The sequence below is a fragment of the Podarcis muralis genome, chromosome 3, assembly GCF_964188315.1.
Source record: "Podarcis muralis chromosome 3, rPodMur119.hap1.1, whole genome shotgun sequence".
NCBI classification, from domain to species: domain Eukaryota; kingdom Metazoa; phylum Chordata; class Lepidosauria; order Squamata; family Lacertidae; genus Podarcis; species Podarcis muralis.
The window spans coordinates 42,236,666-42,252,860 of NC_135657.1; the positions used below are offsets into that span (position 1 = coordinate 42,236,666).

A 16,195-nucleotide genomic window follows, 5' to 3' on the forward strand; every position below is an offset into this window, starting at 1 on the left:
TATTTAAAAACGACTTAGGGGTCTTTCTAAGCAATTAAATTAACTTTGGACTAAAGCACTACTGTCTTATAAGCCAATTAAAATTGCAGATTGGGATGCTTTTTTAGCATATGATACGTTTTTGCAAAAGACTAACATCTTTTTTTAAAAAAAAAATGGGGATATGCTGGATGATCTCAGACATTGCAAAAGCTGTAACTGGTGACACGTTTTTCCTTTGGATTAGGAGGCACAATTGTGCTAACAATTATTCACTGACTTTAAATGCACTAATTGCTTATTTAATGGGAGAACAAATATTTATCCAACTGCAAACTTCTGTTGTACATTGGTAGCTTCATATTGCTGGCTGAGAGGCACAGTAGCTCAGAAAAACCTCAGTTTTTCTGATTCTGCAAAGCAGAAGTGAGCAGAGGTCCAGACAGTTCCTTAAATATTATTGGTCTCATTCATCATACTATCCATCACTGAAAAATTTTAATGTGGAAACAATAAAACAAGAAAATTAATGAGATGACAATCCTTTTTCAGCTGTCATAAGTATTCCTGATAGTGAAGACATTGTCAGTGTTCATTCCAAAAATGAACTTGAAGAAAGAGAAGCATTAGATGAAGATGGGTCAAAAGAAGCTGAAAGTGAAGAAAATATAGCAGTCCTGCAAGAGAAAACACCACTTAATATTGAACCTGCAAGTCAAGAAGTAAATGTAAGGGCTTCATTTAGCACTTTGGAACTTTCTTTGAAATCTGTTTGGAATTATTGGTTTGCCAGTGTAAATACCTTGGATATTTGTAAACTTTCACATGTGGGACAACGCTTAAGGAAACAGCTGCAGGAGGAGACAGTTTTTGTCCCAGAGTACCCACAGATGCTTCCCAGTGACCATTTATTTGCATGCATGCAACTGCTGAAAAACCAGTTCCATGTGGCTGTGTTCCTAGAGCTGTACTGTGCAGAGAAATGTACAAATAGCTGAGTACAATGGCTAACTTTAAACCATTTGAATATTCCTCTAAAATTGGAAGAACTCTTTTCATTCATTAAATTTATTGAAATATGTGTATTGGAATTAAATTTATATACTTTTTGTTTTTAGCTTGTTGGTGATGGAACACGTGAAGTACACATCTCAGAAGCTGTAGTTGAGGCACTTCCGTACAATGAGCTATGTCCTTCAAGCAGTCTGAAATATCAGTACAGCAGTGATGCTATGGCGCAGCAAGTCACATGTGAATTACTCAAGAAAGATGCTGGTGAATCTGACTTTACTGGAGGAGATGGAGATCTGCTGGTGTCCCAAAACAATTTTACGTTACTATTAGAAGGGGATGAAGAAGCTGAGATAGGAGATTCTAGTGCATTGCATACTTCCCCTCTTAAATCAGCCAACCAGTTAGAGGGTGCCTGTGTAAATACTGCTGGAAGTAACAACCCAGAATTCATCACAAATACAGTGTCCACTGTAACTAGTGATCAGATATCACAGAATACTGCTGAGGTGTTGCCTTATGTACCTGAACCTATTCAGATGGCTATTGCTGAGAACCTATTGGATGTAATCAAAGACACAAGAAGTAAAGAATTTTCAAGTGAGGTTGTGGACCAGTCTTTTCATGAAAGCATAAGTAAGAAGGTATTAACTTCACCACAGGCACCTCTGCAAAATGTTACCGAAATAAGTAAAGATGTAAAATTGAGTCAAGTTGAAGATTCAGTGATGTCTAGCACCAGCACTGTGGAACAGATGGCACAAAATGTAAATGACTTATTACCTGATGGTCAGCCATTGGGACAAATGGATAAACCAGATCTGCTACTACCACCAACTCCAAGGAGAAGTGCTAGGCGGGCAAAAGAAACATTGAACATTCCCGAAAGCCTTCCCCTTGCTTCTGAACAAGAACCTCAAGAAAAACAGACAACACAGGTTCCTGCTTTCCCAGTCTTAGATACTAAGGAAACAAAGGAGTGTGACTTAGAAATATCAACAAATGTTCATCCCATCACACAGGAGTTTCAGGCAACCATTGCTACAAGAAGAGGGGTTAGAAAACCAAAAGAGCTTGCATCAGGACTTCCTAAGCATCCAAGTGAACAGCTACCTTCTTCTCGCAGAAGGACTCCTAGAAGCACAAGAAGTTTAGTAGGGGATCAAGAAGGTAGTCAGTTTATCATTGACCATACAATTCAGATGATGGTAAATCCTAAAAGTGCAAGAAAACTGAAAAGCATTGCTTTCCACCTGGCAGAGAACGTGATTTCAGATCAGGAGGTAGAACCTCGTGAAGAGCAGCTGAGTACAAAACCAAGAAGAGGAAGACCAAGAAAGCATGGTGAACTGAAAGTGATGGCGCAGTCAGAAACTGCAGCTGGGAAGCTGCCATTACCTTCACCAGTTAGAAGGGGCAGACATAGAAAGTCAAGTCTACCAGAAGCCATTTCTGAACATGACATACAGTCAAGTAAACCACAGCTACCTGTATCAACTGAGCAGGAGAGGGCGCGAAGCACAAGTATATCAGAAACTGTTTCTGATCAAGAGACTGGGCTTATTAAACAGTTGCCTGTGCGACGCAGGGGCAGACCAAGAAAGAATCCTTTGAATGTGTCAGCAGATTTGGGACTGGAGTTGTCTCTGTTGTCTCCTCTTCCAACACCTAGTCAATCTTTTGTCACTCCTAGAAGAAATACTAGGAGAGGATCTGTTCAAGAAAAGACTCCAGTCGACACCACAAAGAGGAAATCTGCAAGAATTGCATCCGTAAGAATAGAAAAAACAAATACAAGTATAGAGAAAATGGATGCAGAAGAACATTCTGTGCAACCAAGTGAGGCAGAGACTTTAGCAAGGAGTTCTAAAAAGAGGCAGTCCAAGATGACGGCAATCAGAAAGAGAAGCCAGTTACCATCTCTTTCTGAGGAAGGTACGGAGGAGGAGGAACACTTGCCACAAGCAGCTGAGATTGCAGTAGGATTGCATTCCACAGACATGACCAAACAAAGGCTTAGTGAAACAGGGAAAACTTTGGCACATCGTGGTACTCTTGTGAAAAGGACCAGATACAGCAGAAAGAGTACGAAACAGAGTCCCACCCTGGATACAAATGAGACATTCTGTTTTTCTCCTCCTCTTACAAAACTGACAGAAAAATCTAAAGGTACTTGAAATGTTGCCTTTGGCTGTATAAGGCTTTTTTGCTTATTTAAAATTGCCTACTATGCATGAATTCCATTGAGGGTAAAACATAACCAGAGCAGGATAAATACTGGGGATTTTTCTTAAAGCAAGACTGCCTATAACCCTGCCCACATTACTGCACGATATCAGTATGCCATCTACTGGGTATGGAGCCTCTACCCCATGGACCTAATTAGGCCTGCTGGGCCTTCCTATTTGGCTCACCAGGCCGTTTTAATCAACCCTCACAAACCTGACATAGGCACATATATAGGAATTGTGTACCCAAAAGTTTCATCCAGTTGTGACTTCTGAGTGCATTTTGCATATATGTATTGCCTCATCCATTACAAAAAGACCCAGTTCATGTGCAGGGGAGGCATTAGGATTCATCTGTTCTGTAAAATGTGAAGAGAGCCGTAGAATGAGCTTACTTTCTGCAACAAACCTTTCCAAGGCCATAGACCACAATTAGTGCAATAGGGTGTGGAGCAGCCCTCCATAAGACATTAGTTTTTACTTTGCCTTGTCCATGTGCAATCAGCTGGTACACTACTGCTGTAATGACAGCACTGCAGCTTAACTGCCCATTCACTTTAAATCAGGGAGGGCCAGAACCTTATCTCCCCATTAGTCCCAGTCCAAATTTGTTAGGTGGGTGAGACTGTCAATCATCTGATGTCACTATTTTGCCAGGTGATCCTTTGAAGCAGGAGGGTCAAAGAGGAGCATGGGGCTGCTTTCCAAAGGACTTTCAAATATCACTGCTCCAGTTTTTAGAAGTTCAAGAAGCATTGCTGAGAGGGAGAAGCAGGTTCAATGAAAACTACTTCTCTCTCTAGCAGTAAGGTGCAACTGATGGATGGCGGAAGCATGCCTTGCTTAGCAAAGAAACAGTTGGAGCTCACTTTAAGTTCCTGATTGTTCCTTTACTTGTTGTGTGCCTGACATGTATGACAGCAGGTTAAGGGAGGTTGGGTGTGGCTTTCCCAAAATGGCCTGGTGAGCCAAGTATGGCTCATGGGCCAGAGGTTTCCCACACCTGCTTTAAATGAAGACCCCACCTCTTTAAATGGAGACCTGCTCCCACCTCCCCTAATGTCCCTGCTATTCTCAGAAAAAGGGTAGGAGCAAAGCTGTGCTTTATGACATGTTGGCTACCATGGCATACATGGTTCAAAGGGTATTTGTGTAACAAAGCCATGCCAGGTGTTCTAAGAAGCTTAAACAAAGAGTAGTTGTGGGTATATGGAAAGCTCCTCTGCTCCCTGCTTTCCTCTTATTCAGGATTGCAGATATAGTTGCATGTCTGGAATGCTTAGTTTCAAGTTCAAAAATAAATGCATGCTTTCTGATTCTAGGTGAGAAAGCAGTGACGCCTGTGCAGCTCAAAGATTTCAAGGCAGACTTGACTTCTCAGTTTGTCTTCTCGCCCCCTGCTTTGAGATCTAGGAAGAAAAAAGTGTCCAGTATTTCAAGGATTGTGGAAGAGTTGGTAAGTAAAATCTTTGATCCCTTCTCCAAAGATTTGAAGAGAAAAAAGCCAGCAAATTTCTAGTGAAAGAGCCAGATTCTCCCTTCTGACATGACGTGATGATTGGGAGATTAAGCTTTCCACATGTTTATAATTGCAATGGACCTTTTCAACACCTTTTGCAGCTTGCTAGAACCAGCTTGAGCTGTTGCTTCTTGGGTGTCCAGGGCACTTAATTGGTTTTATTGGTTTTTACTGTTTTTTAAAGTGCTTAATTTTATTTAAGTTTTAAAATGTAATTGAAAAACTGTGGTTCTCCACGATCATGCTGGCTGGGATGATGAAACAGTGCAACAACATCTGGAGGGCAACTCAAGCGAAAACAATATACACATCACCCCTTTGCTATACAGCGAATGACAAATGATTTAAAAGATTAAAAGATGCCAGCTTTTGCAATATTTAGCACACTTTAGGCAATCTTTCAGGTTCATTGTATAGCATTTGAAGAACTGCTGACAGCAAGCAACACAGGGCAGTTATGTTGCTTATTTTTTATCTTTATTAGTCAATATTAGAAATTACATGGAAAAGCAAGGAGTTTGTATTGATAAATTGAAGACTGGAAGCCATATATCATTATGGAAAGCCTTTCCTCCTCCCAGGAGGGGAGGGGTTGTGAGCGGGAGACGATTCCCGCGTCATGCAGGGGGCGCTCCCTCCGCCCCCTGCTTCAACTCCAGGGCTGGCGCTACGCCCCTCCCCAGTTGGGCACCCAATAGGGAAGCTCGGCGGGGGCGTGGCTTGCTGCTCAAATGCAGCCGCGCCAGCCATCCCCAGCATTGCACACACATTTTCTTCGAGTCAAGAGGTCGTTGTCGCTACGCTCACGGAAGACAGGGAAGTACTTTGCCACGAGGCTTGGGGGGGTATTGCGTTCTCTTGCTACTGGCTGGCTTAATCTGAGCTCATTCAGTCTTAAATCCACCGATTTTTCCCCTCTCCTGGTGCCTGAGCGATCGCCAGCCCCTTTAAAACCACCTATTTTAAAAACTACCCCTTTAAATCCACCAATTTTTCCCCTCTCCTGGTGCCTGGCAATCGCTAGCCCTTTAGTGATCGTGGGGTTCCCTGCTAGCTGAGCAGTGCGACTTTGAGACTGCTGCTGTGTGTGCTCTGTGTGTGTGTGTTTGCCTGTTCCTGCTTCTCAGCTCCGTGGGCTTTTGGAAGCCATATATCATTATGGAACCAGTGGTCTCTATCCAGCTTGTCCGTGTGGAGGGTCCATACATAAAGGAAAGGAAGCTGGGAGAGGCAAGAAAGGTGGGAATAGATGGGCCTAGCACTATGCACGCTTGTCCCAGCCCTGCCTCTGTTGTTGGCTTTCTTGTGTTTAAGGGGTTTTGTATTTTCTGTTTTGAGTGTGAATGTTTTAAATTACTACTGTATGGCACTGGTTTATCAGTGTCACTACTAGTGCCTACGCAGTAAATTTAAAAAGTAAAAGGAGATGTCAGAGAAACAGTTTCACTTTGTGCAGGTTTACCACTCTACATTTGTCCTTTAGGAATTACCAGTTAAAGAGGAGAAGGATGCAGTCTCAATAGAAACTCCAGAGAAGCCGAAAGTAAAGAGAAGCAGAGCTACAAGGTCAAAAGCAAAAAAAGCAAGCAAGTATGGGATGATTCTATATACCCTCCCCCCAAAATAACTTGTTATTTCAAAAGCAGTCATGTGCAGAAATTATCACAGTAGTGCATTTGGCATTTAGTATCGTAATTTTAAAAAAGACATTAATTTGGTCTTCTGTGGCCTTTCAAATGTTGCCAGACTCCCAACTTCCATTATCTTGCCCATGTTGGATGGAGGTGATTGGAGTAGGGGTCATCAACATCTAAAGGGGCCTCTGTTCCCCATCCATGCCCTAAAGCATAATAAATACATTATGCCAAGTCAGGCCATCTGTTCATCTAGTTCAATACTGACTGGTAGCAGCAATCTAGGTTTCAAACAGGACATTTTTTCCAGCCTTATGTGGAGATGCTCAGGATTGAACATGGGACCATTTGCACGTACAGTTGTACCTCGTTTTGAGTCCGCACTGTTTAGGGTCTATTTCATCGAACGTCCATGGCAAACCTGGAAGTACCGGAACGGGTTACTTTCGAGTTTGCTGCTCGTTCATGCACAGAAGCGCTAAATCTCGCTTCGTGCATGCGCAGAGCAGCGCTTTGTTGAGCATCTGGGGCTCCGGAACAGATCCCGGACGCAAAGGGAGGTATGACTATACTCTGTTGTTATTATTCTCGGTAGTGGTGCCCGCCTGTGGAATGCCCTCCCACCAGATGTCAAGGAAATAAACAACTATCTACTTTTAAAAGACATTTGAAGGCAGCCCTGTTTAGGGAAGTTTTTAGTGTTTGATGTTTTATTGTGTTTTTAATATCCTGTTTGAAGCCGCCCAGAGTGGCTGGGGAGGCACGGCCAGATGTGCGGGATATAAGTAATATATATATTACATTCATTCATTCATTCATTCATTCATTTAGACTGAGCCTACAGCTAATTATTCAGTCTTCATTCATCTAAACAGAAACATAACTTGTCAGTGTAACCTCTCATTCCTCTTCCTTGCAGAGTCCTAGAGAAAGATAGCAGTTGGTCGACGCCACACATGGAAATTCAGTTCATTTCTCCTTTTGGCACGCCAGTAGATGGAGCAAAAAGCAAACAGAAGGAGTCTGCGGATAAAGCAGAAAAGACTGTTCGTAAGACTCTTCATAGGAACGAGAGAATAACTAGCTTTCCAAAGCCAATTGTTCAGAAGAAGAGGCTATAACTGTTTTTAAATATGTGTATTGTACACCAATGCTTGTAAAGTCATCATTGTGTGGAATATTAAGAAAAAATCATTAATTTGGAAGATAATTTATATAAATTATTGTAAAATTTCAGAAAACTAAAGGTCTTCAATAAGTAACTCCGTATGGAGTGTGATTTCTTCAGTCAATGCAGGTTTTCTATTTTATAAGACTTCATACATTTATATAATATGTAAATAATCTTATTTTAGGAATGTTAAATAAAAATGTATACATAACAGCAATTATTGTCCACTAGATTTTTGAGAGAGAAAGAATAAAAGAGGTGTGTGGTGCAAAGAAATTAAAGAGGATTTTAATGATGGCTTGTCACTGTTGGTGCTTCTCTAATGGGAGGCTACTCTTTTTTAACAGTTTGATCTTGCAATGTTTTTGAAAATTAAAATTTGGCAGTTTTAGAGTTTATAGAAAATGTTTTGACCTTTTGGGAATTGGTAAAAGGGGTTATCCATTGCATACAAGTTCCTTACTCCTGGTTGAACATGTACCTTATTGAAGTCGGAATGTAAACAATTGTATTGAAGCTGTGCAATATTTTTTTGTATTTGTCTTAACTTGGGAAAGCTGCTCTTCAGTTTATAAAACAAAATCTCACCTCAGATGTTTCATTGTTCTTTCAATTTGCTGCATCAGCAGGAGTCTCTAACATTAGAAATATTTATATGTTCGCATTTACTCACCATGGGACTCAACACTTTCAGGGATTTCACCTCCTTAAATTTGCCCCCAAATTTGATATTTTGAAATGATGCATGTTTTATAGACTTTGTGGTTATTAGAGAAATGCTACCACAATTTTGGTAAAATAAAATGGTCTGGAAATATACATTCTCCTGTAGTGTTTGACCTATATCACTGCAGCACAGAGAAAGTGGAGTCAGGTTGAATCAGATTTCTGGTTCAAATTGAGAGAGAAGCCGAAAGAGGCAAGTACTTTAAATGAAGTTTTACATAGGATGCCCAATATTCAGTTGCCTCTTTTAGAAACGGTACACACTGCTGGCAAATGTGACCTTCTGGAGTTCCTCTTAGACATAATGTATCAGGTAACATTCAGGTAATGAGTGGACACATAAATAATTGAGGAACAAAGCAGTAGCTGTATTAGGATCCACTCTACCCTTTTCTTTTTCCAAAACAAGGTCCTGAAGAGAAAACTTGAGCGATGCACTCTGTTTTCTTTCTGAATTCCTTGGAAGAGTTCAAGCGGCAGAAGCATGCCCGGTTCGGACAGTGTGAAAGTGGCAGTACGCGTAAGACCTTTCAGTAAGGTTAGTCACTTATTTTGTCTTCACTGAAACTATCAGGCCTAAGATCACAATGGGGCAGCTGAGTGGTTGGTGATGGGAGAGGCTGGGGACTACATTTCAGAAAAGAGGAGGAAGTGTCACTTGGTAAGGTGAAGAACGAGCCCTTCCGGTAATGGTGGCACCTTTTAGAGGGCAAAACATCTGCTATGGAGGGGGTGAAGAGAGGGGAGAGTGATGATTGGAACAGCTGTCTTGCTGCCAGTCCTTCATACACAGTACTGTAAGTCTTTCATGTAGCAAATCAGGCCTGGCTTGGATCACGGTGTGCCTTTCTCTGGGTGTGGTAGGCATGTCTGGCTAGTTCAGGCAGGTTTGTGAAAATGTCTCTTCGTATTCATGTTAGGCCTTGATAAGTCCTTAAGGTTTCCTATAAAAGTAAGAATCTAGCTGAGGTTGCTTTTCTTATCTTACTGTAACAGTAACAGGAGAAGGAACCTTTTTAGAGTTAGGCTGGATCTACACTGATATGTAAAAATGCTGTAAAAAAGAAAAGTAGTATAGCTCTCTTTGCAGTTTCCCATTGCCGGCGGATAGCTGCTCTACAGTGCTTTCTGGTGTCACATTTTTTATTACGCATTTTTAACGTTTAAACTAACCAGTGTAGATTCACCCTTGGTCTTGGAAAAACTTATAGCGTAGTCCCTTGATTCCAAAATTTTCCTGAGGACCCTGAACTCCTGAGGACCCTGAACTCTCCTTCTCTGCCTTTGTGTGTTTGTTTTGTTTTAAAGCCAGTTTAATATTTGCAAGAGGCTGCTGTTACTGCATGGACTAGGTGGGGTGGGGGAGTAACATGACTTTTTGGTCCACAGTTAATGGATCCATTTGGGCCTAGGCCTGATAGTCATCCACTTCATTCTGCCAGGGCTTCTGTGCTTTCTTAAATGCGTATGACAAGCAAGTGTGTAAACAGCTGCAGCTTTTCCCAATCTGCACCTGTTGTGCACCTGTCAGTCAAGCAGCTTTTCAGCAGGACAAAGCCAGGCTTTCTAAAACATGGGTAGGCAAACTAAGGCTCTAATCGCCTTCTAAATCTGGCCCGCGGACGGTCCAGGAATCAGCGTGTTTTTACATGCGTAGACTGTGCCCTTTTATTTAAAATGCACCTCTGGGTTATTTGTGGGGCATAGGAATTTGATCATTCCCTCCCCCCCATATAGTCCGGCCCCCCACAAGGTCTGAGGGACAGTGGACTGGCCCCCTGCTGAAAAAGTTTGCTGACCCCTGCTCTAAAAGCTTGTCTCAGCTGTCTGGAGCGAGGTAAACAAACATGGATATTGCCTGGGGGTGGGGCGGGTGGAAGCTGGAAAGAGATGTCTCTGCTGCTGCCAAGCCAATAATCCCTAAACAAAACAACCCTCACAGTTGGTTTCCTCACTTCAGCTGATAGCATGCATAGTACTGAACCTCTTCAGTTTCCTAGAGCAATTCAGTCTCCTAAAGGTTTGAAAAGAGAAGCAAGGCAAATGTGACTCGCTAATGGAGATACTTCCAGACTGAATACAGATATGAATCTGTCTTGAGGCATTCTGACCAAGACTTAAGTAAGCATATGAGGGGCAAGAGGGTATGCATGAGCACACTAGCCCTTCCCTACAAACCCTGGGCAGCTGTTAGCCAGTGTAGACAATGCTGAGTTTAGATGGACCCAATGGTAAGACATCACTTCCTGTGAGCCAATGTGGTGTAGTGGTTAAGTGGGTAGACTCGTAATCTGATGAACCAGGTTCGCATCTCCGCTCCTCCACATGCAGCTGCTGGGTGACCTTGGGCTAGTCACACTTCTCTGAAGTCTCTCAGCCCCACTCACCTCACAGAGTGTTTGTTGTGGGGGAGGAAGGGAAAGGAGAATGTTAGCCGCTTTGAGACTCCTTCGGGTAGTGATAAAGCAGGATATCAAATCCAAACTCTTCTTCTATATTCCTACCCGTTGCCCACCATCCGTTGAAAGTGACTGTCGGCATGTGGCCTCCAGAGGGTTGTCCAAGAGTGAATTCAGACCTCTGATCCAAGAAACGTTAGCCACTCTTGCAGTGCAACACTTCTACTTTCTCTGCTTTGCCTCAGCTTGAATTAATCTTGACTCCCATCAGCAACCAAATCTGGAAGCAGCTTTTCACATGAGGCAAAGATCCCAAGGTCTTCTCCGGCAGAAATGTCCTTACTGATATCACCAAAGCATTTCATATTTAACTCTGAATGTCCAAAATCTATTCTTTACTGTTTCTTCCAAGTCTGTGCTCATGCATGCTTCTACTCTCCTGGCATGATTACTTTTAAGTTTTAAGCCTTATTCTGAACTCCTGATGTGATGGTATGTGTTTCCCTCCTCACCCCACAACATTTTAATGCAGGAATTAAGCTTGAACTTCCTCTAAATCGCTCATTTTTTTAGCAGCACTTAAAAGATCGTGAGTATAAGAAACAGACTCATAATTGCTGCTTCATCTTGCAGTTTTAAGCAGGCATGGATCTTATTACAATCAGTATAGCTAACTTCTAAGTAAACTTGTTTGAAGATTGGAACATAAATGTGATGTGTTTCATTTTTGGATGGTTTATCATGTGAATATTTTTTTGCCCTCAGTATTCTTTGGGAAACCATCTAAACCCCCTCTGTGAGAACTGCGCAGTTGGTAGAGCTTGTGGGTTCAAGCCCCACACTGGGCAAAAGATTCTGGCATTGCAGGCGATTGGACTAGATAACCCTCTTGGTCCCTTCCAACTCTGCAATTCTATGATCCCATTATTATGGGAGGTTTGGACAGAGGCATCCCACTGCCTTGCCCTGCTGGCCTCTGATGTGAAAGTATTCTGATGACACAGAGCTCTTCATTCTGTCCACAGGTAGAAATAATGCCAGCAGGGAGCTCTGAAACCGGGCATTCTAGAGGTGAGGGGCTGAGTTGGGTCCACTTGATGTCATCAGGCCCAATTGCTGTTCTAGCTCCAGGCTGGAGCACCCCACTGCCTTTGTACCAGAGTGAGCAGCAAAGATGCAATGGCAGCCCCATTGCTGCCCAACTGGGTTTTGGATTGTAGTGTTGCAGGGCCCTTTGGTGTATTTATGTGGATAGTGATGGGAGGTACTGCATTATATGAATATCTAACACTTTCAAAGAACTCTGTTAGTGTGTGATACATTATAAATGGCCATTTGAAATGTGCAGCATAGATGAAATGTTGAATAAGGCCCTGTCTATACATTTAAAGCAGTATCATGCCACATCAAACAAGCACGGCTTCCCCCAGACAATCCTGGGACCAGTACTTAAAAATGCTGAGAGTTGTTAGGAGACCCTTATTTTCCCCACAAAGCTACAATTCTCAGCTCAATGAAAATAGGGATTAATTGTTGAACCACTCTTGAGAGTGAATTTTAATTTTTAAATATTAATGTGAATTTTTAAATTTCAATAGAGAGAGAAGAATGCAGGCAGCAGATGTGTGATTTCTATGAATTGCAGCACTACAAGCATACATGATCCCAGGAATCCAAGCCATGTAAAAACCTTTACCTTTGACCTGGCGTATTGGTCACACAATGGATTTTTAAAGGACCAAGATGGCAAGCTAATTTCAGCTGGGCCAAACAGCAAATATGCGGGACAGGTAAAATGCATTTCATACAGTGATTTATTCTTTCGCAATGCAATGCTAAAAGCATAACTACTCACTCTGCACTAGGACCAGTTCACAGGGTGGTAAAGCAGAGGTTGGATTCAGTAAGAAAACTTAAAGTTCTCAATTTAAAAACCCAGTTCCTTTGCCTAGATTTTCACATCTGCTCTTGGGTTGCATGTTTACAACGGTCATTGCTCTGAGCACAGTGTTAGAGCACCTTATTGTTGAACTTTTTGGAGTATCTGATATGGTCAGTGCACCAAGACCAACCTATCCATACCTGCAGTGCTTCATGATATCCAAGGGGCTGCCGCCAAAAGAAGTAAAATGCCCTTTCCAGTGTGTGCAATACACACACATTGGCATCTATTCTGGTACTGAGGACTATTTTCCTCACATTTCTGTTTCAAAGATTTTATTGATTTTCAAGGAAAACACAAACATAAGCATTATCAAAATAATTTGTTCCCCTGCCTTCCCCTCCAGAACAGAAGACTAATGCATCAAATGTTCTCTTAAGTCTATGTGTGCAGTCAGTGGGTGCCAGCGATCAGGGTGTTCATTTGAATATTTTATAAAGGAGTGCCTTTTAAAAAACTAATCCGTATCAGATATGTCATTCAGGGCTTGTACTCTATTAGTTACGGTAGTTTCTCAGATAAAACAATTGTCTGTTTCCATTGTGTCCTTTCCAGTGTTTTGCAACTACAGTGGTACCTCGGGTTAAGTACTTAATTCGTTCCGGAGGTCCGTTCTTAACCTGAAGCACCACTTTAGCTAATGGGGCCTCCTGCTGCCGCCACGCCGCCGCACGATTTCTATTCTCATCCTGAAGCAAAGTTCTTAACCTGAAGCACTATTTCTGGATTAGCAGAGTCTGTAACCTGAAGCGTATGTAACCTGAAGCATATGTAACCCAAGGTACCACTGTACCAGAAGAAAGGTGATAAGTTCTTTGTGTAATAGGTTACGTTGAAGATGGTTAATAACCTAGGCATGGATTACACCGTATATTCTGGTTTGTGATTTTACTTATTTCTGTGAATACCTTTCCCAAAATAGTTGCACTAACTCACATGCACATGAAAAGTCGTACCGGTTACCTTGCTTTTTCTTGCATTTCTGAGCCTTCATATTAAGGCAGCACTGGAGCAGGCAAGGAAGATTCTATGTAGATGTGCACTAGACAGCTTATTTGTGTGTTCTTATAAATCTAACTTAGATTTATTTATTTTTTAAACCCCATTATAGAAGGAAGTTTTCCGTGACCTTGGGCAGGGAGTTCTAGACAGCGCTTGGCAAGGTTACAATGCTACCCTCTTGGCTTATGGTCAGACTGGCTCAGGGAAGAGCTATTCCATGATTGGATATGGTGCAAACAGAGGCATAATCCCAGTGGTCTGTGAAGAGCTCTTTAAAACAATTCAAAACCAAGAGCAGAACAAGCAATATCAGGTTGGTTCAAGTTGTATAAAAAGTTTGTAAATGCCAGCATTGCTGGATGCCTAAAACATATTCTATATTTGGGCAATATTAATTGCACTTTTTGTGTTTCAGGGGTGCATATATGTAAACCTAAATATATTATGCCATGGTGCTGAAGGATGAAACAGATTAGGCTCTAAAAGGAGCGATTCTGAGTGTCTAACCCATAGAGATTTAATCACATAAAGATTCTAGTGACAAAAAAGTCACAATTTCTATTATGGGTGTGTGTATGAAATCACATAAGCTGTATTAGTTTGTGGTTGAGAGTTGATCTTTTTTTTTAAAAAAACCGTTTAAAAAGCAACTTTTCAAGCTGTTGGAGTTTCAAGAGTGTGAATAAAATGCGATAAGGAAAAGAGAAACTGGATGTGGAGGGAGTTTAAAAAACACTATAGCTGAGTAGGCTCAGTGCACTCAATGCAGATTGACACATGCAATTGCTGAATTTTGCTAAACTGATTTTTAAACTGTTCATAGTAGAAACGGTGACTTTTTGTATTTCGCTGTTCAATCTGCAGGTTACATTTAGCATGCTGGAAATTTACAATGAACAGGTAATTGCAGTAAATGACACTATTTCATTCTTTTATTTTTCAGTGTTTCTCCCCTAGAACCTATACAAGAAAGGATGTTTTCTAATAGCAGAGAACTTGAAATTTGTTCAGAAAGACGATAACATTTCAAAAATAAACCCAGTCATTTACACCCATGTCATGTGACACTGCACCAATCTTGCATATTCAAGATTGGATGGGGTAATAATAATAATAATTGCTTGCAGAAGCAGGTTTTGGCGAGGGGAGGGAAAACACCTGTATTAAGTAGCCTACCTTCAATGTTGTGTGGGCCAACACTATTGTAGTCTCATATTTAGAGAAGTAATGCCAGACTAATAGCACTTTGGGTGAGAGGTGAGAAACCATTTCTATACTAAACTGCTGGATTCTCATTCTTCAAGTATTGCTGCTTCCACAGGCTTGTATACGTAACCAAAATATTTCCCTCTTTAATCTACAAGCTCCATCCTCTGAGGCTAGTATCAGATGCATTGTAGGCTGTCCATCTCCTTGTGTTAGCTGAGTAATGAATTGACCTTATAGCAAACTGGCAGTCTCAGTCATGTGCATTTAGCTGAAAAGTATTGAGTATATTCAAGTTCCTACAAGTGTGATGGCTATTATTGGGAATGTTATTATTAAATATATATATATTGTAAATGTTCTGTATAGTTTGGGAAGCATGTGGGGAGAATCATATGTACACAGTGTACATGCACAAACATTGTACAGTGGTACCTCTGGATGCGAACGGGATCCGTTCTGGAGCGGGTCCACGGGTCACGATTTGCCGCTTCCGCACATGCGCCTGACGTCATTTTGAATGTCTGTGCATGCGCAAGTGGCAAAACCCGGAAGTAACGTGCTCCGTTACTTCCGGGTTGCCGCGGAGCGCAACCAGAAAATGCTTAACCTAAAGCTACTTCAACCCGAGGTATGACTGTATTTATTTCTCATGTATATGCACATGTTTACTTCAGATCACGTGACTCCTCGAGAGTATCCATATTTCCTGCCAACTTGTCAGTTCTACAGAGTTGCAATTGTTTTATAAACCATGAAATGGGCCTGTGTTCTAGCTACACATACCAAGGGTGCAATTATTTTTGTCCATGAATGAGATTATTTGATGTGTTTTTGTGGCATTACTGCAAGTATTTTTAAAAAATACTTCTGAAATATACTGTTCTTTTGCCAATTAATCCTAACTATATACACAATTATATATATATATAATCTTGTTAGGAACTCACCTTCTTTTCAATTAAAAAAATACTCTAATAAAGACACTTGTTTGCAATCCAAGGTTATAGACTTGCTCTCTAAAATCAAGAAGCGGGGTGGACTCAAGTTACGGGAAGATCAACAGCAAGGCTTCTATGTGGATGGCTTGAAACTGGTGCCCTGCGACAGTTATGCACAAATTGAGAGGCTAATGGAACAAGGTACCAAAATAAGAACCACTGCTTCAACCAGCATGAATGCCACCAGCAGTCGCTCTCACATGGTCATCACCATTCAGTTCAAACAGGTATGTACAAAACACTTTAGGTGTGGCCAAATGGATGTAGAGAGTTAGATCTTAAAGCATTGGATTCCTTGTGAGGTTTGTGCTATTTCCATGGATATATTGTAGACCATCAAAACAAAGGACTGCTTTAATAGGTCGTGCATAGCGATC

At 41.5% G+C, this 16,195-nt stretch overlaps 2 protein-coding genes across 6 annotated transcripts in view; both read left to right on the forward strand.

The window, feature by feature from the left end:
• AHCTF1 (AT-hook containing transcription factor 1) overlaps positions 1-8,134 on the forward strand; it is a 50,583-nt gene extending 42,449 nt beyond the window's left edge. For 4 of the 5 annotated variants that reach the window (XM_077925721.1, XM_028724170.2, XM_077925720.1 and 1 more), the window contains 5 exons: positions 532-707; positions 1,098-3,159; positions 4,541-4,674; positions 6,221-6,327; positions 7,291-8,134. In XM_077925721.1, the coding sequence (XP_077781847.1) occupies positions 532-707; positions 1,098-3,159; positions 4,541-4,674; positions 6,221-6,327; positions 7,291-7,492 (2,681 nt within the window). In that variant the 3' untranslated portion in view covers positions 7,493-8,134. The remainder of the gene's footprint in view (positions 1-531; positions 708-1,097; positions 3,160-4,540; positions 4,675-6,220; positions 6,328-7,290) is intronic. The other variant, XM_028724172.2, reaches the window with a different exon arrangement.
• Positions 8,135-8,752: 618 nt separating this feature from the next.
• LOC114593412 (kinesin-like protein KIF28) overlaps positions 8,753-16,195 on the forward strand; it is a 28,843-nt gene continuing 21,400 nt past the window's right edge. Inside the window, exons 1-5 of the mRNA XM_028721747.2 lie at positions 8,753-8,806; positions 12,266-12,457; positions 13,721-13,924; positions 14,476-14,511; positions 15,821-16,045. Of these exons, the coding sequence (XP_028577580.2) occupies positions 8,753-8,806; positions 12,266-12,457; positions 13,721-13,924; positions 14,476-14,511; positions 15,821-16,045 (711 nt within the window). The remainder of the gene's footprint in view (positions 8,807-12,265; positions 12,458-13,720; positions 13,925-14,475; positions 14,512-15,820; positions 16,046-16,195) is intronic.